Consider the following 27,111-nt stretch of genomic DNA (forward strand, 5'->3'; position numbering starts at 1 on the left):
CGGTTTTATCTGTTTGTTCTTCCAATATCACAGATCAACCCTTAATGATTATGTACAACACTGAGTTTGCTGTCACAGCGTGAGAGGCAGTGTACACCATGGTCAGGTCGCCCTGCAGGGCTAACAAGGGAGAGCTGCAAAATGATTTGACATGATGTACTGTTTTAGAGCCCCATGCTGAGGCAACCACATTGTCAAAATTCCACATCTTTTAATCAACAAAAAGGGTTATGAAAGTTAAAAAAAGGGCAAAACTCACAGCCAGTGATGTGTACTAAGATAAGGGAAGATACAGGGAAGAAGAAGTTGCTGCAAAATAGACTACAGAGTGTGGAGCACACACTGTCCCGCTCCGCAGTGGAGTGTCTGATTGCCCTGTTCCAGGCCTGTCATCTCCCATCTCCTGTCCACGCTCTCCACAAGAGGACGCTTCCACTAATGCAGACTGACATTCCTACTCTCATGTCATTCCCTTTGTACCTCAGCATCAGTGAGTTTTCTGCCCCATTTCAAGCTTAAATCAAGCATTTTATTTCACTACTCTGAAGATAAAGCAGCCCATGAAATGTATTTCTTACTAAAACGGGAGCCACGCTGTTCTTATTTACCTACAACGCACAGCAGTGTGTGTGTCATTATACTGTTATTATTGTAGTGCAATAATTCTCTTTATATGGTCATGTTGTGTGGACCTGCAAAAAAACTGTAACCAAGTCTTCACAAGACAAGTCATCATAATTCAGGATGTTAAATGGGTTTAATGTTGGGGTTAAAGTGAGGCCAGGTGGAGGTTTGGACCTGGGCTGTTTGGTGTTGGGGTGAGGTGAGTTTCAGCTATGGTCCATATGTCAGCATAATGTCTTCTAAAATAATGGAAATATTATTGTGCTGTTGTGTTATTTTGGCAGTGGATGTTCCCTATTCCTCCATGACCAAACGGAGATAATGGAGCAGACATCTTCTCTGCTGACCGTGTAAAATGCCGTTCCTTTGCTTCCTGACACGGTTTGATTCACTGCCCAGACAAACCCCACAGAGACCAAATAGGTCCCGTGTTTCTGTCTTGTTTCCTGTTTCGAATGCCGCCATTGTCTTTGAAAATGTTCCAGATTTTTGAACATCCACAGACGAACTTTAACTTTTCCTAGCAAATGATTTCGCAGGTACTTTGTTTGCTTGAAAATATGAGTTTGAAGGAATGAAAGAAAAGGTTTTCTGGCTCTTAATCAAACATCACATCAAGGCTGTTGTGTATTGAAGTACACTAATTACTGCTGAGTGGAAGAAGGTCATTACACTCGCTCGATGCCAGTTTGTGTATGTTTCGCGCTAAGGACACTGGTGCCAGCACATGACTATGATGCTCTCTCATTGTTCCAATGCCACAGTGCCATCTTAAGCCTTTTTTAAGAGCTGAATCGAACTAGACTGTGTGGGAGTGTCTTGTTAATCAACTCTGGCATTTGCAAATGGCTATATGCCTGGAGGAAATAGTGACAGAAGGATTAACAAGCTCTCATTACCACCAGAGCCCATGAGGATGACATGAGGCCAAAGTGATAGGCTGTCTCACAGCAACAAGGATCAGCAAGCTTATCATCAGACCTCTCTAAGATTAAGAGCTGGGCAGGGGTATGTTGAAACTGGGACTGTCATGTTAGCCAGACTCACAAGTCTGAACAAGACATGAGTAATATTTTATAACACAGAGGAATATTAAATATCTAAAGTTGTCACTAGGGAGATGTTTTATCTTTTACTGTGGTTCATATTTAAAGTGCTGTTTGTCTGTAAGTATAAAACTGTCTAGATGCATGCTCAATAATCCAGGTAAGGAAATCTGGAGTGAGGCCCACAGCCAGCCTCTGCTGAGGTTAGATGACGTCCATGTTTCCATGTCAGACAGTTGACAGGTGAATGTGGGCAGGATTTAGTACTTTAATAAAGATATGTATCGTCATTTAAGTTTCAAACTTGAGTTGTAGTTCTTAAATCAGTCTGATATTTTAAATATGCATGCTTGTTATAAATGTAAGTAGGTATTATATATTTAAGCTGTTAATCAGCCTATCACAGCGGTCCCCAACCTTTTTTGTGCCACGGACCGGTTTAATGTCAGACAATATTTTCACGGCTAAATACAACAAAATAAAACGATACGGCCGAGACAAAAACTGTGGTATTTTGTAAATATAATAATAAACACAAATTCACTGTGTAACTGTGTAACGTTATTAGCAGCGTCCTCCTGAAATGCACCAACAACATTGAGAGGAACATCCTCCTCTCTGCCCCTTAATGCTCTCTGGTCGCTATGGTAACTCTTAAATGTTTCTTTCAAAATAAGACACACAACTACAACACGGGAAAAGACCCAGGGAAACCAAGTTAACGATAAAAACCCTGAAAATTATAAATTTCACAGCCGAAAGTGTGAAAAGCCTCAACTCTCGCAGCCCGGTAACGACTGTACCTGCTGATTCCAGGTCTTTCTGCAGCTCTCCACACGTTGGCTCTGGGACAACTCTTCTGATAATTCTTTTCACTTCACTGTCTGAAATCTTGTGGGGAACAATTGTATATAGTGAAATGATGTTCTTTCCACTTTCGGATTATGGCCCAATAGTACTCACTGGAACCTTCAGTAGTTCTTCTGTAACCAGTGCCATCGGGATGTTTTGCAACAACAAGGCCGCTAAGGTCGTGAGAGATCTAACTGGTACCGGTAAGTCATTTGGTACTGAACCATGGTACGTTTGGCCGTGGCCCGGGGGGTTGGGGACCGCTGGCCAACAAGTGCTTGCCAACATCATTAAGCCTTCTGTTACGTGCCAAGAGATGTGGCTTTGCTGTTGTGTTCTATTTATCTTTCAGGTGTAAAGCCTCGTCCTATTGGCCAGTTCGAAGTTGATTGGCATGTGTCTATTGGCTGGTCTGGGCCCAGTTAGCCAATCACACACCGAGGATCACTATAAATGAGCAGCTCCCTGGCCAGCTGGTGGCTGCTGGCTTCTGCTATGACAAACATTTGCAAACAGGCTTCTTTGTATTATGTGTGGTGGGAGGCTGGACAGGTAAGCTGGGGTACCCTATACACTGGTTGCAGGTTTTAATCTGTTAGACCCACTAGGTTATGCGGTTGATGCCACTTTTGTATGTTTTCACTGACTTTTTGTCGAGCAGCTAGGTAAGCCTTTTGTTTTGCATTTTTGTTTTAGTTAGGCCCTGGAAGCTATCGACCTCTTTTTGTTTTATTACTTTCTTTGATTTGGCTCAACCGCCCAGTCCTCCTCCCCCACCTTTTTCTGTTGTTAAGTTGACTATCAAGGCAAGCAACTAATAAATCCTGCCTGAATTTTAACTGTCCTGTTGTCCTTCTCCTTCATTAATTGTGGTTGTCCGGTGTTGCTGTCTCCTTCCTGCCTTTGCCACCACCATGGTGGGGGGGACGTAACACCTTCCCTGATAATTGTGCATACAATTCAATTCAGATTAATTTACACAGCACGAAATCACAACTACAATCACCTCAAGGTGCTTTATATTGTAAGGTAAAGACTGTACAATAATACAGAGAAAACCCAACAATCAGATGACCCCCTGTGAGCACAGTAGGAATCATTAGAATCAGTTTTTATTATCCATAAAGCCTGGTGGCATAAATCAATCAATGAAACTACAGGCATATATTAAAGACATAAAGTTGTGGACGACCTCCAATTTCCTTCTAAACTCAGACAAAAAAAGTTTTTATATTTACGACTAAAAATCTCAGAAAGATGGTGTCTAACCGGATTCTTGGGGCATTACCTTTGCCTTCATTAACATATTTCCAGGCTGGACTACTGTAATTCATTATTATCAGGATGTCCTAAAAACTCCCTGAAACGCCTTCAGTTAATCCAAAATGCTGCAGCAAGAGTCCTGACAGGGACTAGAAAGAGAGAGCATATTTCTCCTGTATTGGCTTCCCTTCATTGGCTTCCTGTTAAATCCAGAATTCAACATCCTGCTCCTCACATACAAGGTCTTAAATAATCAGGCCCCATCTTACCTTAATGACCTTGTAGTACCATATCACCCTATTAGAGCACTTCGCTCTCACACTGCAGGCTTACTTGTTGTTCCTAGAGTATTTAAAAGTAGAATGGGAGGCAGAGCCTTCAGTTTTCAGGCCCCTCTTCTGTGGAACCAGCTTCCAGTTTGGATTCAGGAGACAGACACTATCTCTACTTTCAAGATTAGGCTTCAAACTTTCCTTTTTGCTAAAGCATATAGTTAGGCCTGGACCAGGTGAATTTGAACCATCTGTTACACAATTATAGGCTCAGACTATTGCAGTAACTTTGTGTGATGACCGGTTCTTCTTCTTCATTCATCTCTTTTCACTCCCCACATGTTTATATACCACTGCATCGTGTCATTTTTGTCTTCTCTGTTCCTTGTTTTGTCCTGTCACATTAAAATTAAAAAAATATTTTTGCCCAAAATGGTGACTTTAAGTAAATTCATTACATGTAAATTTTCCATGTAATTTGGGTATAAATGTTAAATTTAATGGAATCTGATATGCAGTCAGTTCATACAAAGGATATTTTCCTTAATGTTTAATTATTTAGATAAATAACCATTTTATTTTCTATAATTCAGTTACATTCTTATCAAAAAATTTTATCTCACATTGATAAGCTCTGATTTGGGTTTATTTTGCAGCAATGGGACATGGGCACCTTGCACAGGACGATGATCTCAGCAGCAAAACTACAACACAAAGGCTGAAAAAGAAAAGACTCAAAGTTTCTGCAGTGGCCCATCACAGAGCAGAACTCTTAAGGACAGAGCTGTACTTAAAGAAAAGCCCACAAACGTCAGTGAACTGACATAACACTAAAAAGGGGTTGGCCAACATTCCCCACATCAATGTGAGATACTAATAAGTCAAATAGAAAAGGATTATTTCTAATTCTTGCTGCTAAAGATGGTTGTTCAAGCTGCTGAATAATGGATAAGCTATGACTGGATTTAAAAACACCAGGACTACCTGAGCATCATTTCACAAAAAATGCCTTGACAAATTTTCAGATTATCAAAAAGATAGCTTGCAAACAATGTCATCCATCTTTTACTGTCTGCCTCTTTCATGACTCCTGATGTATTAACAGGGAAACTGCTCTGACATATAGGATGTCACAGAATAAAGAGTCACAACTGGTGATGAATGGCAGACTTAAGAAATGGGTAATAACCACTATAATCCACCAGCACGTCTCAGTACATACAGATGTACACCTGTGCACAGAGCACGCTGTCAGGTTGCATGTGGGCTGATTTATTGCTGCAAAAGCAAGGAGCATAAAACTACACACACATAAGGAGGGCGAGAAAGAGTGATTTATTACTCTGAAAAACTCCAGCGGTCCCACATGACTTCCTATTTTTACACTCAACAGCTAACTGAAGCTCTTCAGTTCTTGTCCATGATGTAAAAGTGTATACGAGCACAGTGTGTGCCAATAATTTCATCATTTAAATTTTAATCTGCATCTTTTCTTTCACACTGCAAAACAAGGGGAAATTTACATGATATAATTTTTTTTTTCCAGGCAATTCCAGGATTTTTTAAAATGTACTGAGGGAGACCAAGTCAGAGGGGCCCGTGGGAAATAAGAAAATCTATTAGAAATAAATATAGAGTTGAGAAACGAGGGAACAGAAAGTAGGGAAGTTGTTTTGGATTCAAAACTGCATGGTAATGGAAGTATTTGCATCCTTAGAAAAGTACAAAAATAATTCAATAAAGTGCTTCAGATTGAATAAGGAGCACATTCACGTTACATGCATTCATGCATTAATGAGCGCATCACTTTATAAACTTCTAAATGTGTTATACTGTATGAAAATAGCACAATGTAAAGCACTTCAGACTACAAGCCACATTCAAATCATTTAGTGCACTTCATCCATCTTGCATCCACACTTACAACAATTAACTTAAATTGCATGTAGTGGGGAAACCCACACAGGGAGGAAGAACATGTAGTGTGGCCCAGTTAACCAGGAGATTTATCCAGGTGAGAGTGCTAACCACTGCAGGACTGCACCGCCCACAGGTGTTGTTATTTTCTATGGAAAATCAGAATACTTCATGCAAATGAGGTTCAGGAACAACCCACTGTCTCAGGTTTGTGTGACGAATGGAAAATCAAAAATGTTTCCTACCTTTGCACACTGTTTATGATTATGACACCAGCCCAAGGATCCGTTATTCTGAAGACGAGACTAAAATGAGGAAGACAAGGACATAAGCATAAATAAATGGGTCTGTCTGAGTTAAGCACAAATGAATCCATTTTAAAGCTGAGTGATGTCACTGATCAAGCTGTGATCAAGCTGCAAAGATTTGTTTTTCAGAGGAACTTGAGAAACCAACAGGTGTCTAACTTTGCAGATTGTTAAAGTATTGAATAGGAACACAGCCATCTAGTGCTAACTCTGTTCATTTAAATAAAGCATGCAGACCTCATAGCTCAGCCCACACATGATTATACAGATACTTTATGCATGACCTCCACGATCTTTTCCACCAATATTCAAACTTCCAAACATGTTGCTGTTGTCGGAGCAGCTTCTGTCTTTGGGATCAGACAGCAAGACTGATTGCAGACCTGTTACTCTGATGTTTTTAATCCTTTAAGAGACTGGTGCTGAACAAGCTAAAAGAACATCACACCATCCTTCCCTGCCTAATGTGGATTCATTTTCCAACAGGAACAGAACAGACTGCCAGTTGTCTCTTATCACAGAACAATCCAGTACAACCGAATTCAACCTACAAAGAAAACCTTATGACCTGGTTTTAAAACACAAACATCCAAAGTGCTCAGTTGGAGACCTCGGGACAGGATGCCACTGACCAGTAAGTAGTGGTGGTAGATCCATTGTTTTTAATTAACGCTGACAGTCTCTTGCTCTTCTGGATTTAAACCTGGTGACTTGGCAGCCCGCTGGTGAATAAAATGACAGTAACAAGAAATGTTTGTTTCTTTTTAATCTATGACCAGCTGGGGAATTGTTCACTGTTCTTTTCTTCTTCTTTTTCATTTCAAAGCCATTGAAAATGTTGGCAGCAAACAGTGAGATTGAAATATCGAACAGTGATTGTCTAACAACGCTGTTTGCTCTGAATGATTGAGAGCGGAGACAAACTGTCTTCTGTGTGTTTGGTTTTATTAAAGCCAAGGTCATTATGTCAATCAACAGTTTTAGTTATTTTGTTATTGGCTGTTTAAAACTGAGCTAGCATCAATTTCCTGAAAAGACTCCTTCTACAGAATCACAGGAATCGTATAATGAAAAAGTATTTATACTCATTGACTTTTTCCATGCAATCGTTGCCCATTCGTCTTTGCAAAATAGCTCCACTTTAGTCAGACTGGATGGAAATCATCTGTGAATCCCAATTTTCAAGCCTTGCCACAGAATCTTTTTTTTTTTTTTTTTTTTTTTGTCTGTCCCATTTGGTTCTTTAGCCGTCAGAATTGTTGTCTGAAGACCAACAAGGATACCAAATGGATTTATTTTGCCAAATGGATCATCATGGCATTGCCGTATTGGTCCATTTGATCAAACTTTGTTGTTATTATTTATTTTATTTTCAGTTGTTACAGATGGGACAGACATGACTGGGGGATAGGAAAGAGAGAAAGAAAGAGAGGAAGGAAAAGAAAAACAGAAGGGAAAAGGGACAGTGAGAAAGGGCACTTACAAAGACAAAGAGAAAAAGAAGAAAAAAAAAAATCTCCTGGATCACCTGTTGAGAGAAAAAGAATAGAAAACAAGCAACAAAAAAAAAACAAAGCAACATACTAAACACAACACCATCCCGTTAATCTAGCTAAGTGTGAACAGCAGTAAATACTAAATATTGAATGTTGTTGTGCAGCACGCAGGACCGACAGCGCACAATGTGCTTTGAAGTAGCAGCTAAGAAAGGTGTAGTTTATGTCTACGAACAGTGAACACCCGTGTGCACACCCGTGTGGATCAGCGCGCTTGTATACAAAAGGTTTCTCCATGTAACGGTCTGCTAGAGGGTGTGGAGGGCCATAGCCCCGTCCCCCAGGGCATGAAGCAGGCATGGAGGAGATCCAGGCTTCAGACATCCAGAGGCCCCAGAGTGCGAGAGCCCAAGGAGGACCACCGGAGGGGCATCCGTGCCACCCTCCTGGGAAGGGCTGAGGAGATCCCCAGACGAGGGGTCACCCAGTAGCCACGGAGCAGAAGCCAGAGGGGGCTGCACTGGCGTGCCCGCCGGCTCTGCCGGCAGCCAGCTGTGCCAGAGTGAACCGAGCCGCAGACCCCGAGGCCGGAGGCCCGAGGGCCCCCTTTGCCCCGGAAGAGGCCTGACCGAGCGACAGGCACCAGGCCCCGCCAAGTAGCCACCGGGAGTGAGCTGGTGTATACCTGAGCGCCCAGCCCCGGACACCAAGAACCACCAATGCACCGACCCCTGAGGGCATCAGTCACTGGCAGGGAGTGTGGTGAGGGGAGATAGACCTCCACACTTTGGAGGGCCTGGGTGTTCCCAGAGAGGTGGAGTCTAAGACCCGACCTGACATATAAACACAGACAAACAGGCACACACAGACACAAACATGCATTCCCACCCTCATGCACACATATACAAACACTCAGCACTCACCCAACGTAGTAATAGACATACATGGACATGTACACACAATCACACTCCCCAAACATACTCTATACCCCGGGTCCAGGTACCCTCACCCCCAGAGGGGGAAACGGCACCCAGACCCAAGAGATGTGACCCTTTCCCCCGGGGTGGAGGCAAGCAGACCGCCCCAGGCAGCAGCAGGGAGGCCAATCGGACAGCCAACACCTCCTCCCAGTCCCCCGCCCCGATGGCTAGTAGAGAACGGGGGTGTGTGAAGACCCCATACCTCCCTCCTCCCGCTCATGTGTAGTGTTGCTGCGTGTTGTTCTAAAGTGCATTTAAAACAAGGGAGGGCATGGTGCTGCTGCCAGAGAGCAGCAGGTGTTAGCACGGCCCCTCCCGAGAACCCTCAATGTCTACATGGATTTAAAATTGAGAGGTGGGCACCGGCGCCAGAGGTAGGGTTGAATACACAGACCGTCCACTGGACGCCGTTAACGTGGTCACCCTCAAGGCCCTATATATATGTGTGTGTTATGAGAGTGTGAATAATGTGGATGTCTAAGTTGTGGAATAAAATTGAGGCACAGGTGGCCAGAAGGGGACAGAGGGGGGGGAATGCCTCCCCTGCACCCTGGTGACACACCCGCACCCCAAGGCCCTACCTGTGTGGGTTGGTGTGGTGGAGCGGGAAGAGGGAGGCAGCCGGGGATGGGCTTCTTGCCACAGAATCTTAACAGGATCTAGGTGTGGACTTTAACTGGGCCATTCTAACACTGTCTAAACCACTCCAGTGTAGCTCTGGCTGTTACCAGTTTAAGCTGGCCAGTCAGCCTCACATGTGGGTGGCTGCAGCTCAGGCAGTAGAGCAGGTCATCTACTGATTGGAAGGTTGGTGGTTCGATTCCTGGCTTCCCCTACTCTGCATGCCAAATATCCATGGGCAAGATGCTAACCCCAAATTGTTCTCTGATGTGTGTGAATGTTAGTTAGAAAGTACTTAGAAAATGTGCTTGTGTGAATGGGTGAATGCACAAGTTGTGTAGTGCTCAGAAGAGTAGAAAAGCGCTATATAAGAACCAGTCCATTTACCATTACCATGCAGTGGGAACTACTGCATCAGGTCGAGAACTGGAAATATCACCAGCGTTAACAAATGAATCATTTCTAAATTTTGTGAAAGTAGAAATCATAACAGAGGTGCTGGATTAGATTGAATTAGACAGTGGTGAATCACTGACATGAAACATAAAAAATATACTATGGCCATACAGGACAAGTCATGCTTTTAACTGTGACTTTCACAGGAGCTTTATGAGGAAAGGAGCCCAAGGATAATTAGTGGTGAAAAACCTGAGGGTGGACGTTAACTATAATAGTCTAAATCCAAAACAGGGTACAAAGGGTAGCCCTAAAATAAAATGACATGCAGATTCACAAAGTCAATGTGAGCATGTTTCACACTTCAATAGTTAATGAATTGACATGAGTGCTGTGGGAATACTGGCTACTGCAAGACTAGGAATGGCAACTGATGTATCAGTGATACATGTCTGAGGTGCAGCTTTGGAGAGCTGGAACTAAAACAAGGACACAGTACAGTAGTCTGCTTCTTGGCATGTTTGAAGAGACGAGCACCACAGCACACATTCATGGATTTTCTCTTACGGGCTGGACCATCATTCTGTGCAGTTTCATTGGACTAAGTGAGGCACACTCGAAAGCCTGAACCAAAGAGTCAAGAGTCACGCTGCAAGTGTGTGTGCACGTGTCAGTGTGTGCATGTGTGTGTGTGTGCACATGTCAGTGTGTGCATGTGTGTGTGTGTGTGTGTGTGCATGTGTCAGTGTGTGCATGTGTGTGTGTGTGCACGTGTCAGTGTGTGCATGTGTGTGTGTGTGTGTGCACGTGTCAGTGTGTGCATGTGTGTGTGTGTGTGTGTGCGCGCGCACGTGTGTCAGTGTGTGCATGTGTGTGTGCGCGCACGTGTGTCAGTGTGTGCATGTGTGTGTGTGTGTGTGCGCACGTGTGTCAGTGTGTGCATGTGTGTGTGTGTGTGTGCACGTGTCAGTGTGTGCATGTGTGTGTGTGTGTGTGCGCACGTGTGTCAGTGTGTGCATGTGTGTGTGTGTGTGTGCGCGCACGCGTGTCAGTGTGTGCATGTGTGTGTGCGCGCGCGCGTGTCAGTGTGTGCATGTGTGTGTGTGTGTGTGTGTGCGCACGTGTGTCAGTGTGTGCATGTGTGTGTGTGTGTGTGCGCGCACGCGTGTCAGTGTGTGCATGTGTGTGTGTGTGTGTGCACGTGTCAGTGTGTGCATGTGTGTGTGTGTGTGTGTGTGTGTGTGTGTGCGCGCACGCATGTCAGTGTGTGCATGTGTGTGTGCGCGCGTGTCAGTGTGTGTGTGTGTGTGTCAGTGTGTGCGTGTGTGTGTGTGTGTGTGTGTCAGTGTGTGTGTGTGTGCGCGCGTGTCAGTGTGTGTGTGTGTGTGTCAGTGTGTGTGTGTGTGTGTGTCAGTGTGTGTGTGTGTGTGCACGTGTCAGTGTGTGTGCGCGCGTGTCAGTGCTTGTGTGTGTGTGTGTGTGTGTGAGTGAGAGAGAGGATGACAGAAGAAGAATCCGTCTGAATAATCACTATAATAAGCCGTATGGTCTATTCTGGCCTGCCTTTCAGTTGAACAGTGCTTCACTCTGTGTGAGTGAACATCAAGCATGACTGAACTTATTTTTATCATTTTGTCAACTCCATAATATCAATGTTTTAGATCGTTTCAGACTGTTAGAATTTTATGATATTTAGATGTCATTTCTAAAGTAAAGTTTTTTTCGTTTTTCTTGTTGAGTCAGTGTCTCTGGAGTATACTCACCAACATCCTGAGACCTTGTTTTGTAGTGTAAACATGACTTTCCACTACCTTGTGCACTGGTTTCCCTCAGCTTTCCCTAAAGTGCCCATATCTGACTGCATATGTTTCATTCTATAGCAGTATATATAATAAGAAATATATTTACTTATATTAAAAGTTATTTTCTTAGCGTAATGTAACTTTACATAAAAATTAATGCACATATCTATTGTTTGAAACTCTTTTTCAGAACTCATGTAAGGGTCATGGATATATTCTTTCAAACCAATAAAAAAAAAAAAATTTGCTGATTAAAAAAAGTTAAATAAGTGAAATTTAAGGACTTTTGACTGGTTATGTATAAACAGCCATTGTCAAAGGTGTCCTGACCTGCAGAATCGAGAGCGCCGCTACACTGTGCAAGCTGAGGCATCGCGACGCACACCTGGCCCTGGAAACGGTCTCCGACCAGTACTCATCAGCATCGGCGTGCTGCCTCCTGGCACAGACACCTGAGCTGCAGAGGAAAATAATCCACAGGCTGGTCCTGACACCGCTGTTTCTGGTCAGCATCTCCGTTCCGAGGTGGGATGCTGAAACAAAAGATGCGCGGAGTAATGTGATGGAAGCCCAGCTTTACTAGCTATTATATAGCCAAGGGTGGAGCTATAAGATCTAGGCGTACACAGCTCGGGTCAGGATGCTCATGAGCCGGTGTTTTCATTCCAGTCGGTCAATGTGCGCACAGCCAGGAGTATTGGCTCAACAATTCAATACTTTATTGTCCCACAAGGGGGGATTAGTTTAGCAGCAAGGGCAACATTAAGAATAAACAAAATAAAAAGCCACAACACAGTTATTTACTTATTATTAGATGTAGCCATAATAATATGACGCTCACAAAAATGCACGGAGACGAACAATGATGAATAAATGAGCAGTGACGTCATAATTGATCATGACTACTTCAATGGCTGATTTGCTATCCGCTGTATATTGCAGTAAGGTATAGTAGTCAGGCAAATTGAAGGCTAACTATGAATGTATTAATGAATGATGAGCCCGACCACATTCTTCACACTCTTTATTACCGGTTCCTATTTTACCCTCTCACGGCTGCAGCTTTCCAGCTCCCAGCCGAACACACACCACCAACAACAACAGTCACGACCCAGTTCAGTCCTTTAAAGAGGCTTGTTGAGCCGATGCAGCTCCGGTGTGTCCGCCCCCGCCCTCCCGCAGCCGCGCCACCGACCACGCCCTGCCACCTAACTAAAATACAAACTTAAATTTGCTTTCATGAGCACTGGTCGTGATAAATGTCAAGCTTCTGCCTGCTCTCTTTCAGACTTCGATCATCTAATTACACCATCATGGTTTGTGTGTCTGATACCAGCTTCATTGATGTTCCTTGTTTCTGTATTTTATTGATCTACTTCTGAATCACGGGCTGCACTCCTGTGAAGACTTTCTGTTTTATGAGCCAGGGGGATTTTACGTCTATTTTCAGACTTTTGTGGAGCTGAACTTAAAAAGTTTTGCATATATGGCACTGTTAATTCAGGTTTGGATGTGCACATTTGTAAAATAGTTTTACATGCAGTCAGATTGCTTTGTATTTTTGTGTGGACTGGAGTATGCATTTGTGAGCCCTTTATAGTTACACACAAATAACTGTACACGATTGTAAATCTTACTTTATGCTTGTGGATCATATCATAAGCAATTGTGACCTTTTTTGAGGCAAATTTCTGTCTATATATAAACAATGACCAGCTAACCTAACCCCATTAATGTCTGTGGGAGAGAACCCCACACAGAAACGGCCCAGACTGGATTTGAACTCAGGGCTCTCTGGCTTTGTTAACCAACACACCATCCTATTTTGAATATTTTTTTCATGTAAATCGGGCCTTTATTTCACAGAATTTTAATCAATGAAATAATGCACTGTTACTCTAGCTTGTGTTTCCTTGGTGTGTTTTCTGAGTGAATGAAAAAGGAGTCTATATCAGTCCAAACTTTACAGACTACCTACACGGTGCTTGATGCCAGCCTTGGTCTGGTGTTATTAGCACCTCATTCTAATGCCTACATTTTGCCAGATGTAGTAGCACAGGTTGCTACTTCATTAATGGAAAGGAAACATTTATGTTCCTGAATCTGTGATTTTACACACTGGAGACATTTTTTCCGAGGATGAGAGCTTTTTCCTCAACATGACCAGGGCATAGCAGGGAATGTACTTGTCAGGGAATTGTAGCTGGTATGTTTAGTGGTAGCTGCAAACACCATTTTTATAGACTCCTCTATTAAAGTAACCACAAGCATATCTCTCATAAGTAAGCGGTTCACTGCTGGTTTCCTTGCCCAAGGAAAGGAGAAAAATGACGTTTTGGAAATTGTGAAGAGATCCTCCTTGGATTGTCAGTTCCCTCATGCCTGGCATAAGGGCCCCCCTTGCACTGCTAGAGCATCCTGCAGTGTTAATAGGCGCTTTTTTCTCAGCTGCACTAGATTTCCAAACAGTCACTCATGCCTCACCGCTCACTCTCAGGTTTTATAGTACTGTCTTTGACCTAATGAGCCTTTACAGCTGAGATTTTTTTACCTCTCAGAGGTTTCAAAAAGAGAGGCAGAGCAGGTTCATTACGCCTCTACATATACATTCAGAACACAAGGCGATGAAATGCTCCGAGTGTTTTAATTAACAGTGGCTCCTCAGTGTACTCACTGGAGAAAATGACATGAAGCCTACAAGCAATCCTCTGAATTGTTTTCCGATTTGTTTTGCATCTGCCAGGGATAGTCCTAAAATAGGCTGTTAATGAAGTGAGTGTCTCCAAAGAAGTGGTGAGCTGCTGATGCTGTGGTGGCCCACCCACCCACTACAGGATGGAGAAAATCCCTCTGAGCCCCCCGGTGAGGGGTTTGACTTACTCACAAATAAAAACAACATACTATGACAGCGTAATAGACTCACTATGTGTGTATTGTGTCTGCCAGTGTTCTGGGGCTATATTCCCTCTTTTCCCAAAATGTCCTATACACTTCAATTGGGAAGAACAACAGCATGAAAGCAGACTTTTGATAGAGCCTGTGATCCAGTACATATGGACACAGCCTTATCGGTTCTATTTTCCCACACGAAAGCCATTATTTTGGCCTTAATGCTGGTGGAGTCTTGGAGAACAAAAAGAATTACGTGCTTTGACCTTTACTCACAAAGTTCATCATTCATGGGAGATTGAGAAGTAATGCAATACTGAGTACTCTTCATCAAATTATTACAATTTCATTGTGAAACATTGAAAACATTCTCAGACGAGAGGTTTTTGATGCATTTTAGCACATCCTTACCTGCGATCATTCTAAGCACCGTGAAACTGGGGATTCCAATCAGAGGTTAATGTTGAATTTGGCAGGTGGGTGAATGATGAGGTTTGTCTTTAAATAACTTCCAAATTGATTTGTTTCTGTTTGTAGCCTGTTCACAAAGAAACAATCTGTGCTGCTGCTGCTGCTGCTGCAGCGCGACTTATTCTTCTTTGAGAATATAACAAACTGTATTCTACAGTATACCAGCAAATGCTACACGAGCTGTCATGCTATGATTGATGCTTTCCACCCGCTATACAGCAACAGCTCCCACCTGCCTATTCACAACTTGTCTGCCTGCTCTCCACCTTCTGATGGTCTGCAACTCTCCTGCCTACTCAGTTCTTCCTTCTTGCTCTCCTCGCCCACCATAACAAGTAAGACAGAATCAGAGAATCAGACACTTCCACAACTCACCACTACAACACTTACCTGTTGGATCTAGCTAATTGCTATTCTCTTCTGTGGCAGAGCTCCTGTGATCCAATTCTCGTTGAGGCTCTCCTTTATTCCCAGTTCCCTGCTTGATAACCATTTCTCATTCTCTGATGAACCCTACTGCAAACTTAGGTCTGAGTCTGCTCTTTGAGTCCTGCCTGATTCAATCCATGGCTGTATATACTACATAACAGTAACAACTAAATATAAGCATACGCGCATGAATGTTGCTAGTAGGACTCAAACATGTCATAACTCGCTGGATGTCCTCTATTGTGATGTTGAACGAGTTTTCACTTCAGCTCACTTCTGGACAAATTGCAGTAAATCTCTTTCATCCTGCCTCTCATTAAACACAACTAACATCCCTTGATGGTTCTTGATCTTGCATCCAACTATCTTTTCTATGGAGGTCCCTGATTCTTAATCTATAACCAAGTGGGAATAGTAAGTGGAGCTGTGTTAATGTTGGTCCCATTAGTCCCAATCCCCATCTTCTGCTCAGTGAATGTATCTTCTGACAGGGACAGCTACGCATTTTTTGAGTTTGATTGCAGCCTCTGATCTCCAGCACTAATAGTAGCCTCCTTCTGTTGATATTAGAGCAGCTAAACGGTTCGGCTCAATTCAGTTTTATTCATATAGTGCCAAATCACAACAACAATTACCTCAAGGTGCTTTATATTGTAATGTAAAAATAGTAGAATAATATAAAGAAATCAGAACAACCCGTAAAAATCAGATGACCCCCTATGAGCAAGCACTTTGGTGACAGTGGGAAGGAAAAAGTCCCTTTTAACAGGAAGAAACCTCCAGCAGAACCAGGCTCAGGGAGGGGCGGGGCCATCTGCTGCGATTGGTTGGGGTGAGAGAAGGAAGACAGGACATGCATCATAGAAATCCGCAAGCAGTCTACCTAACAAGCCTAATCTTGGGGCAGAGTACAAAAAGCTCAGTTTTATCTGAAGTTACAGGAAGGGAATTATATTTGCCTTATGTCTGTCTAATACATTCCTGCAGTTTAACTAATTGGTGTGTGTCATCTGGGGGCATGGATACATAAAGCTGGGTATCCTTTGCATAGCAATGAAAATGTATGATATGTTTTCTAATAATACTACCTAAGAAAAGCACGTGTAATGTAAAAAAAAAATATTGGTCCTGGCACAGACCTCTGTGGAACTCCATAATTAACTTTAGTGTGTGAATATAATTCACTATTTACATGAACAAACTGGAAACTGTTGATTCTGACTGATATGATTCAAACCACTGCAGCACAGTACCTTTAATCCCTATGACAATAGGTATTCACTCGTACTCTACCAAAAGCCCCTCCAGGGGTTGCGTAGACTCCCGTCTACGGCACAAATAATGATCAAAACTCCAGACTCAGATCAGCAAATTCCTCCACAGGTTAATGAACAGACTCCTTACTGCGTCACATTAAGGAGATTGTGGGTTTGAACCTGCTGACCGACTGGGGCCTTTCATTGTGGAGTTTGCATGTTCTGTGTATGTGTGCCTCCAAAGACATATATGTTGGGTTAATAGGTGATTCTAAATTGGCCATGGTGTTGTTGGTACATGGACTGGTTCTTAAATTGTGGTTTTCTACCCTATCTGAGCACTCAAAGCGCTTTATACAACGTGCCTCATTCACCAGCACCCATTCATACAAACACTGTGCCTTCCAAGGCTTTGGAACAGCTTACCACTCGCTCTTCACACTTTAAAAACAGCTTGAACCTCATCAGTCTGGACAAATGATGTTATTTTTGCTTAACTAAAAAGATTGCGCACTTCTTCCACCACTCACATTTTGGGAAAAAAAACACTGCAGCCAAACAACAAAGCAAAGCAAAAAAGTACTTAAGCTAAAGAAGTTTGGAAAGCTTACATTCCAATAACCCAAAGCTGTTTCCTCATGTGGAACCATCGCAACATACTCTTGTAATTGTTCAGTATATAAACTTCCATCATGATTGTTGCTAGAGAGATCAACATTCCCTGCCCGTTACACACTCAGGAAACTTGTAGACCTCCTTTATGAGGTGTACCCCCATTAAGTGGGGTTTCCCTTCAGTAACAAGTGCCTGGAAGCGGTGTGGAGCTGTCCTCACAGCTGCAAGGATCCTGAAGGACCCCACATTGGAAAATGAGATTCCACCAGGACACATAGAGAGAGGAAGACACACACACACGGTTGTAAATCTAAAACAGACATACAGTATGGGGGTTTTTGTATTTTATTTATTCATTTTTGCATTTGGGGAAACCTTAACCACCAAAGTCTTTTTAAAAATAGAAGATAGATAAAAAGCAGATACCCTCTGGTACGATATGATATGAGTGTTGGTGATGGTGAGGATTTACTGTCAACTAAAGAACCTCATTTTTAATGGCTGACAGTTTGGAACATAGTGACATGATGTTTAGGTTGTAAACAAAGCAACCAATTCATTGAACTTATCTAAATGGATTTAAATTAAACACTGAAAGAAAACAACTGAGATGACAGTAATAATTTATATTCACTCATTTTTTGTTTTTCCTCTAAACAACTTCTCTGACTGTATGACTTTTTGGTTTTTCCAGCAAGTGAGCCCACAGTGGGCAGGTGTAGGTGAGATGTGGGGCTGTGTGGGCTGGGCTAACCCACATTTATCCCATGGATGTCCCAAGTGGGTGTGCCCACACACAGTGCACGGCAGTTTTGCCTTTTGGGGTCGTTATTTGGGATTTCTGATAAGAGCTGGCTTGTCCACAGAAGATCCCTGTGTGGTCAATGTAAGCTACATTTGAAATGTGTTTTGTTTTTTTTTCTTCTCATAGACACAGTCAACTACAGAACCCAAGCCACCCTGAAATGCTAGCTTCAATGAACACATGGTTGAACAATGCTTGAGGCCAGTATTGGGGAAGCAGCAAAATGCCTTTGCAAAATTTGACTTTTTATGTGGGGTGGGGAGATGAAGAGTGGCTACCACATTACAAGGAACATCAGACCAAGTGGGAAACAAATTGGTAGAGTTGTAGAGAAATAGCAAATTGAGAGAACCTGCTACTGGAGTGAATGGAAGTGAAGGTCAGTGATTAGTTGATGCCAACCAGGCATCTGAATGGAAATAGTATCAGTTCCTCCAGGAATCCATACACACAAGATATATGGATGAGAGGGTGTGAGAGAGAAAGCAGTGGGCTCCGACTGAAGGCATGAGTAGACAGTAGAAACAAGGTAAAACAGCACACAATTCATCCAGCTGGTCCTTATTAACCCCGAGGCGTCTGCAGCCCAGATGGCTTATTATTCTGCACTTCCTCCAGTTCTACCTCAGAGGCAGATAGACTAGGGTCTGCATACAAACTTAGATTCATTTCAATGTTATTTATATGCTGCAGTATCAAATCACAACAACAGTCACCTAATGGAGCTGTATATTGTAAAAGGTACTCTACAATAATACAGAAAGAACCTCAATCATAAGCACTTGGTAACAGTGGGAAGGAAAAACTCCATTTTAACAGAATGAAACCTCCAGCAGAATCACGCACACGTCTGCCGTGATGGGTTGTAGGTGAGGGGAGGGAGACAGGCCAAAAGACACACTGTGGAAGAGATCCAGAGATTAATAATAACTAATGATTAAATGCAGAGTGGTATATAAACACAGAGAACAAGTGAGCGAAGAAGATGCTCAGTGCATCATGGGAAGCCCCCTGGCAGCCTAGGCCAATTAACCCTTTAAGTCTCAACGATAAAGTCTATGCTAACATGACGGAAATTAGAGTCCATCTGTTAGTCAAACCTCAGATTCAAGAGGGAGATGCAGTTTTCATCCTGGTCGTGGAGCACTGGACCAACTTTATCCTCTTGAGGATGTTTGAGAGTGCATGGGAGTTCACCTAACCAGTCAACATGTGTTCTGTGGACTTGGAGAAAGTATTGTGTCCCTTGAAGTATTCTGTGGGAGATTCAAGATTCTAAGTCTTTATTGTCAATACAACAATATACACAGTATACAGTCTACCGAAATGTCGTTTCACCCCAAGCCCCCTGTGGTGCATTTAAAAGAATATAAAAAATATATCTCCAAGAGATGTAAAACTTGAAATTACAAATAAATAATAACTCGCTAGATTTGGGTAAGATTAAGAGATGAAAAGGTGCTATTACTAACTATATCTATGTACAATAAACAAAGACAGGACAGAGACAATACGAAGTGGTAATGTGCAATTACAGTGAAGTGATTGGATACCAGGTTCAAGTTATGGTCAGGATATTGTAGACAAGATAGGACAAAGACATACTAATAATAATAATAGTAATGATGATGATGATATTACATTTTATTTACAGGTGCCTTTAAGACCCTCAAGGTCACCTTACAATAGTACAAAATGGTAGCAACAATACAATATAATAAAATATAGCAAAATAAAATTTAAACATAAGGTAAATGAGAAAAAACAAGCATTAAAGTATAAAAGCAAGTATGAAAGCTAAGCAAGGTAAAAATAGACTAAGTGTCATGGTCCTGAGTCTGATGACTCAGTTTTCCCAGTTTAGGTTTTCCAGTTTCATGTTCACCCGCCACTTCTGTTTATATCTACTCCTGTTCAATAAATACTCACCTGCACCAGAGCTGCCGCATTTTGGGTCCTATCTTCAACTCCACACGTCTGCCACACCGGACGTGACAGTACGAACCAGCCACCATGGACCCAGCAGCAGTAAATCCGTCCGAGGAGCTCCGGGACGACATCACTTACAATGTGGAGATTCTCCTCGGGCTGTGACTAGAGAACCCTCCGGAGGAGCTCCGCCGCGCCGTTGAAAGCCGGTTACAACGGCTCTTTTCCGGCCTGCCATGGCTACTGGAATCGCTTCCCCCGACCATGCAGGCCTTCCTCCACAACTCACCACACCTTCTCTCAGCCACTTCTCCCTTGCTGCCCAACCCGCCGGATGTGGTTTTGCCCGGCCCGTCGGAGCCGTCTGCGGGGAGGAAACGACGATCGCGTCGCCGGCGCGCCACCCCACAGCCGGACGTTCGGACTTCTAAATCGCCGGCTGTGGTGAGTGAGGACTCTGTTTCGTTTTCGGACTATGTGACTGTTCATTCAGGGGCTGTGTTTTGTGCAGCAGATAGCAGTACGAACTACTTTTCGCCTACGCAGCCACTCTCCGCTCAGTTAGCTGCCCAGCAGCCACTCTCCGCTCAGTCTCCAGTGTCACTTTCAGCTCAGTCTCCAGTGCCTCCTGTGTCACTTTCAGCTCAGTCTCCAGTGCCTCCTGTGTCACTTTCAGCTCAGTCTCCAGTGCCACTTTCAGCTCAGTCTCCAGTGCCTCCTGTGTCACTTTCAGCTCAGTCTCCAGTGCCACTTTCAGCTCAGTCTCCAGTGCCTCCTGTGTCACCAGATTTACTCAGTCACTCCATGCAGGGAGATAATCTAGTTTCTACTCTGGGTGTTTCTCAAGGTTTAGCTGCTGTTGGCATAGTTTTCCACTCCAGGGCTTCCCCAGAGGCTAGGTCTCAGTTCCCAGCTGATTCTGGACCCCTGAAGTTTAAGCAGCCCCCTGAGAACTGTACCATGTCAGCGTTGCCTGGGCAGAGCCAGTGCTCAGTGCAGCCCCAATTGCCTTCGTGTCTGCCAGTGGACTCCATGCCTGCTGGCTTTGTGATGGCTTTTGCTGGAGGGTCCAAGGGACCCGTCCAGCCTTCGTCTCCTGTCTCAGCTGGAGGGTCCGAGGGACCCGTCCAGCCTTCGTCTCCTGTCTCAGCTGGAGGGTCCGAGGGACCCGTCCAGCCTTCGTCTCCTGTCTCAGCTGGAGGGTCCGAGGGACTGCTCCGGCCTTCGTCTCCTGTTGTTGCTGGAGGGTCCGAGGGACCGCTCCGGCCTTCGTCTCCTGTTGTCGCTGGAGGGTCCAAGGGGCCCTTCCGGCCTTCGTCTCCTGTCTCAGCTGGAGGGTCCGAGGGACTGCTCCGGCCTTCGTCTCCTGTTGTCGCTGGAGGGTCCAAGGGGCCCTTCCGGCCTTCGTCTCCTGTCGTCGCTGGAGGGTCCAAGGGATCCGTCCAGCCTGCAGCGCCACCGTCCCCGGCTTCCACGCCGCCACCTGCAGCGCCACCGTCCCCGGCTTCCACGCCGCCGCCTGCAGCGCCACCGTCCCCGGCTTCCACGCCGCCGCCTGCAGCACCACCGTCTCCGGCTTCCACGCCGCTGCCTGCAGCGCCACCATCTCCGGCTTCCACGCCGCTGTGTCTTCGCCTTCATCCTCGTCTGGTCCAGCCTCCGTGTCTTCGCCTTCAGCGTCACCTGGTCCAGCCTCCGTGTCTTCGCCTTCAGCGTCGCCTGGTCCAGCCTCCGTGTCTTCGATTAATCGGCCGCCTTCCAGGCTACTGGTTGGGCGTCATCGCCGTCGTGGGCGGCCCCTGGACCCCCTTCGCCTGAGTTGCCGCCGTTGCCTTCCGCACGGCCGGCCCCGGACCAGTGCTGTCGTCGCCGCCGTTGCCTTAAGCACGGTCGGCCCCCTGAACTGTCTGCTCATCGCCGCCGTTGCCGTCCGCACGGTCGGCCCCCTGAACTGCTTCTACATCGCCGCCGTTGCTTTCGGCACAGCCGGCCCCCGGACCAGTGCTGTCATGGTCCTGAGTCTGATGACTCAGTGTTTTGTGTTTCTGAGTCAATACTTTGTAGAACCACCTTTTGCTGCAATTACAGCTGCCAGTCTTTTAGGGTATGTCTCTACCAGCTTTGCACATCTACAGACTGAAATCCTTGCCCATTCTTCTTTGCAAAACAGCTCCAGCTCAGTCAGATTAGATGGACAGCGTTTGTGAACAGCAGTTTTCAGATCTTGCCACAGATTCTGGATTGGATTTAGATCTGGACTTTGACTGGGCCATTCTAACACATGGATATGTTTTGTTTTAAACCATTCCATTGTTGCCCTGGCTTTATGTTTAGGGTGGTTTTTCTGCTGGAAGGTGAACCTCCGCCCCAGTCTCAAGTCTTTTGCAGACTCCAAGAGGTTTTCTTCCATCCATCTTCCCATCAACTCTGACCAGCTTCCCTGTCCCTGCTGAAGAGAAGCCCCCCCAGAGCATGATGCTGCCACCACCATATTTGACAGTGGGGATGGTGTGTTCAGAGTGATGTGCAGTGTTAGTTTTCCACCACACATAGTGTTTTGCATTTTGGCCAAAAAGTTCCATTTTGGTCTCATCTGACCAGAGCACCTTCTTCCACATGTTTGCTGTGTCCCCCACATGGCTTGTGGCAAACTGCAAACGGGACTTCTTATGCTTTCCTGTTAACAATGGCTTTCTTCTTGCCACTCTTCCATAAAGGCCAACTTTGTGCAGTGCACGACTAATAGTTGTCCTATGGACAGATTCCCCCACCTGAGCTGTAGATCTCTGCAGCTCGTCCAGAGTCACCATGGGCCTCTTGGCTGCATTTCTGATCAGCGCTCTCCTTGTTCGGCCTGTGAGTTTAGGTGGACGGCCTTGTCTTGGTAGGTTTACAGTTGTGCCATACTCCTTCCATTTCTGAATGATGGCTTGAACAGTGCTCTGTGGGATGTTCAAGGCTTGGGAAATCTTTTTGTAGCCTAAGCCTGCTTTAAATTTCTCAATAACTTTATCCCTGACCTGTCTGGTGTGTTCTTTGGACTTCAAGGTGTTGTTGCTCCCAATATTCTCTTAGACAACCTCTGAGGCCGTCACAGAGCAGCTGTATTTGTACTGACATTAGATTACACACAGGTGCACTCTATTTAGTCATTAGCACTCATCAGGCAATGTCTATGGGCAACTGACTGCACTCAGACCAAAGGGGGCTGAATAATTACGCACATCTCACTTTGCAGTTATTTATTTGTAACAAATGTTTGGAATCATGTATGATTTTTGTTCCACTTCTCACGTGTACACCACTTTGTATTGGTCTTTCACGTGGAATTCCAATAACATTGATTCATATTTGAGGCTGTAATGTGACAAAATGTGGAAAAGTTCAAGAGGGATGAATACTTTTGCAAGCCACTGTAAACGTGTTGTGACAAGAGCATGGACAAGTATGGCGGTACTGTTTGGATGAGAGAGGGACGAAGGCGGTTACTATTACGGAGATGAAAGTAGGAAGACCGAGTGATATTATTTATATGTGCTGTGAAGGACAGAGTGCTATCGAGGATGACACCAAGGCTCTTAACCTGGGGGGAGGGTGTGACATCAGAGTTATCAATGGATAATGAAAGACTGGTTGGAACTTTAGTCAGTGCTGATTTGGTGCCTTTTAAAATAAATTCTGTTTTATTGCCATTAAGTTTAAGAAAGTTGTGAGTAAACCAGACCTTGATTTCACTTAAACAGTCAAAAATGGATGTGGGTGGGAGAGTAGCTGTGGGTTTGGAGGATAGGTAGAGCTGGGTGTCATCTGCGTAGCAGTGAAACTGGATGTTATGCTTCCTGAAAATATTACCTAGGGGTAGGAGATAGATGATTAAAAGTAAAGGACCCAGGACAGAGCCTTGGGGTACACCGGAATTAACTGGAGTAGATACTGATCTGTGAGGGAGTAATTGAACAAACTGAGCGGCCAGAGAGATAAGAAGTAAACCAGGCGAGTACTGTACCATTGATGCCAATAGATGCTAATCTATGAAGAAGGATGCAGTGAGAGATAGTATCAAAAGCTGCTGTAAGGTCAAGGAGAATGAAGATGGAGATGAGTCCAGAGTCAGCAGCAAGCAGAAGATCATTGGTCATTTTTACTAGGGCTGTTTCTGTTCTGTGACATGAACGGAAGCCAGACTGAAACTGTTTGTACAAGTTATTTCCAGTGAGGTGTCTATGAACCTGTGCAGCCACTATCTACTACTCTCCCCTACTAGTGTAGTAAGCAGATTTAGCATGATAAATAGCTTCTTTATAATGTTGTATATGACTGAGATACATGTCCTTATGAATAGTAAGTGCTGTTTTCCTGGAGAGACGTTCCAGGCGGCGTCCAGTAGCTTCAAGCTGGCGAAGTTCAGATGAATACCATGAGGCAGAGCGAGAGAAGGAAACGGTTCGAGTTTTCTGGGGAGGCAAGTTATCTAAGAGGTTGATAAGCTTCTTGTTATAGTGAGATACCAGGTCGTCTATTTAAGCTGAGGCATCAATGCCCCTAATATTTCTAAAAGTAATTGAGCGGTTTTTTTGTTTGTTTTTTCTTGTACAGTGGGGGGCTAACACTGAATAAAACTAATTTATGGTCTGAAAAAGGCATGTCCAATACAGTACAGTACTTTGGGGTGACATCAGAACAGCAAACAACATCCAAAATGTGTCCTTTGGAGTGTGTGGGCACGTCCATATATTGGTGTAAGCCAAAATTGTCCAGACAGGATATAAAATCTCTTGTGGATGAATTTGATGTGTTCTCCATGTGGATGTTAAAATCGCCCAGCAGTAGTATATTTGGAGATAAAAGTAGAATTTCAGCAAGAAAGATAGAAAAATCAGTTGAGACCAGACCAGCAACTAATACTGTGGGAATTGGTCCATTAATTTGTATCATCATGGATTAAAACGAGGAGTAGGCAGGAGCAGAAAGAGAGGATACCTTATACCTGCTGTTGTGTAGGATCGCAAGGCCACCATCAAGTCCCGACACACGGGGCTGACAGGTGTAAACAAATCCAGGCAGAGTGGTCAGATTGGGTTCGGCAAAATGGACGCTGCCAGGTCCAAATGATTTTATCATTTTATCTTAGGAAGTCAAGTTTATGATCATTAAGAAGATCATAGACAAGAGGTCCCTTGCTGGAGAGGGATCGGACATTAAGCAATCCGACTGACACGGGATAGTTACCGCTAGCTTTGCAAGCCGACCTGACAAGGCTAGCAAGCACACTACGGTCAGCAGTCCGTCAACCAGGCTTCTTAGCGGAGAAGCGATGAGATGACCACAGGGATGGTATCGGGTTCCTGCTGTCGATCCTGTAATTCCATCTGGATCCACAGTGGACACACTTTCGACACGCCAGGCAACGTCCGGGTGCAGCAGTAAAGCCAGCGGAAGGGTCGAGAGGTGCTGGAAGCGTAGATAGAGTAGTTCTGATACCGTGTACCCCAGAGTGGAGGAGACAGACTGGACTGCAGAACAAACCCAACGGGAAGAGCCCGGAAGAACATGACCTTAGCAGTCATGATGTTATAATGTCCAGAATCCAGCTGATGCTAACAGCTGACAGTAAATATATCCAAAAGCACGCCAGCCAAACAGGTAAGGCAGAGAAGCACTTTACCTAGGACAACGATCTAGGTTCATGGAATAAAACAAACTTGTGTAGCTATACTAAGCAATAAGTATGGAAAGTATATAGCGAGAGCAGCGGCAGCCAAAACATGCCAGTGTCCACGGGGGGAGTGGACGTGTGCCCTGGCCAGTTATGTTATGTGTTATTCTAAGGAGGGAAACCCTCCAGAAAAAGGAGGACGGAGCAGTGGAGCAGCCAAGGGAATAGAACAATATGAATCTGTATGACTAAAATATAATTTATTACACAAAAACAGTTAAAAGTTTAAAAGCAATTAAAACAACCCTGGCTGGGGAGAACACACAATAAAAACCGATAAAACATAAACACACTAAAAGTCCAGTGGCGTCAGCCACGGCGTTAAAGTCCAGCAAAATCGGAGGGGGCAAGGGAGGCCCGGCGGTGTCCCCAGCCGTCCTGTCAGTCTCTCTGTTCCTGAGTACTGGAAAACAGAGAGGCAGCAACAGTCACTGTTCTTTCCAGTGGCTCAGGTTATTGCAGCACGATATGTCACGGGACTTACCACACTATTACATATGTGTATAGAGGTGGGAAATGGGTCGGAGAGGGTCTCCAATGATCCTCTCTGCTGTCCTCACTATCCGCTGCAGAGACTTCTTTTCAGCGAGGGTGCAGTTTCCGTACCAGATAGTGATGTAGCAGCAGAGGACACTCTCAGTGGTTCCCTGGTAAAACGATGTGAGGATGGGAGGAGGGAGACTGGCCTTCTTCAGTTTCCTAAGAAAGTGAAGACGTTGTTGGGCTTTCTTCATGATGGTGGTGGTGTTCAGGTTCCAGAAGAGGTCATCTGATTGGGAGTACGGGTTATGTGGCCTGTGATTAAAAACCATTTAGTCCTTATACAACCGTTGGAAGAGCCTGGTTCGCATTGCTAGCAATAAGTTGGACTTGTGTCTGGTGGATGTTGGAGTCCACCAGGCCTGCCTTTTGTCATTGATTTTGTACATAATTTTTATGAACAGAATTTCTAGACGAAGCCAAGTGGCAGAAGGCTTCAACTTGGGTGGTCTCAAAATTTCATCTTTATTTTTTGCAGACAATGTAAATGTGGTTCTTTTGGCTTCATTAGGTGATTGTCTCCAGCTCGCACTGGAGCGGTTTGCAGAAGGAGAATCAGCACCTCCAAGTCTGAGGCCTTGGTCCTCAGCCGGACAAGGGTGGTGTCTGACTGGTCCAGGAATGCTTTGGTGTTCCCCGAGATAAACTAGAGGAGGTGGCTGGGGAGAGGGAGGTCTGGGCTTCTCTGCGTAGGCTGCGACATAAACGGTAGTAACAAGACTGAAAAGCAGCGCACATTTGGGTGCTTTATTTCAGTGCTTTTTTTTCTTGAGATGTCATATACATCTCTAGCCAATCATTTTACCTTTCCAAGGATAGTAGGCGGGCCCAGGTACGTATGTTCTTTTAGAGCAGAGCTACAGATTAAAAATGCCCAAGGCAAA

The 27,111-nt window shown here is 44.5% G+C and overlaps 1 protein-coding gene across 1 annotated transcript in view; it reads right to left on the bottom strand.

Annotated features, from left to right (window-relative positions):
- anos1a (anosmin 1a) overlaps window positions 1–12,236 on the bottom strand; it is a 35,573-nt gene extending 23,337 nt beyond the window's left edge. The window contains exons 1-2 of the mRNA XM_063466303.1: window positions 11,908–12,236; window positions 6,220–6,279 (exon numbers count right to left, since the gene is read on the bottom strand). Of these exons, the coding sequence (XP_063322373.1) occupies window positions 6,220–6,279; window positions 11,908–12,090 (243 nt within the window). The 5' untranslated portion in view covers window positions 12,091–12,236. The remainder of the gene's footprint in view (window positions 1–6,219; window positions 6,280–11,907) is intronic.
- Window positions 12,237–27,111: the final 14,875 nt, after the last annotated feature.

The sequence above is a fragment of the Pelmatolapia mariae genome, linkage group LG23 (genome assembly GCF_036321145.2).
Source record: "Pelmatolapia mariae isolate MD_Pm_ZW linkage group LG23, Pm_UMD_F_2, whole genome shotgun sequence".
NCBI lineage: Eukaryota > Metazoa > Chordata > Actinopteri > Cichliformes > Cichlidae > Pelmatolapia > Pelmatolapia mariae.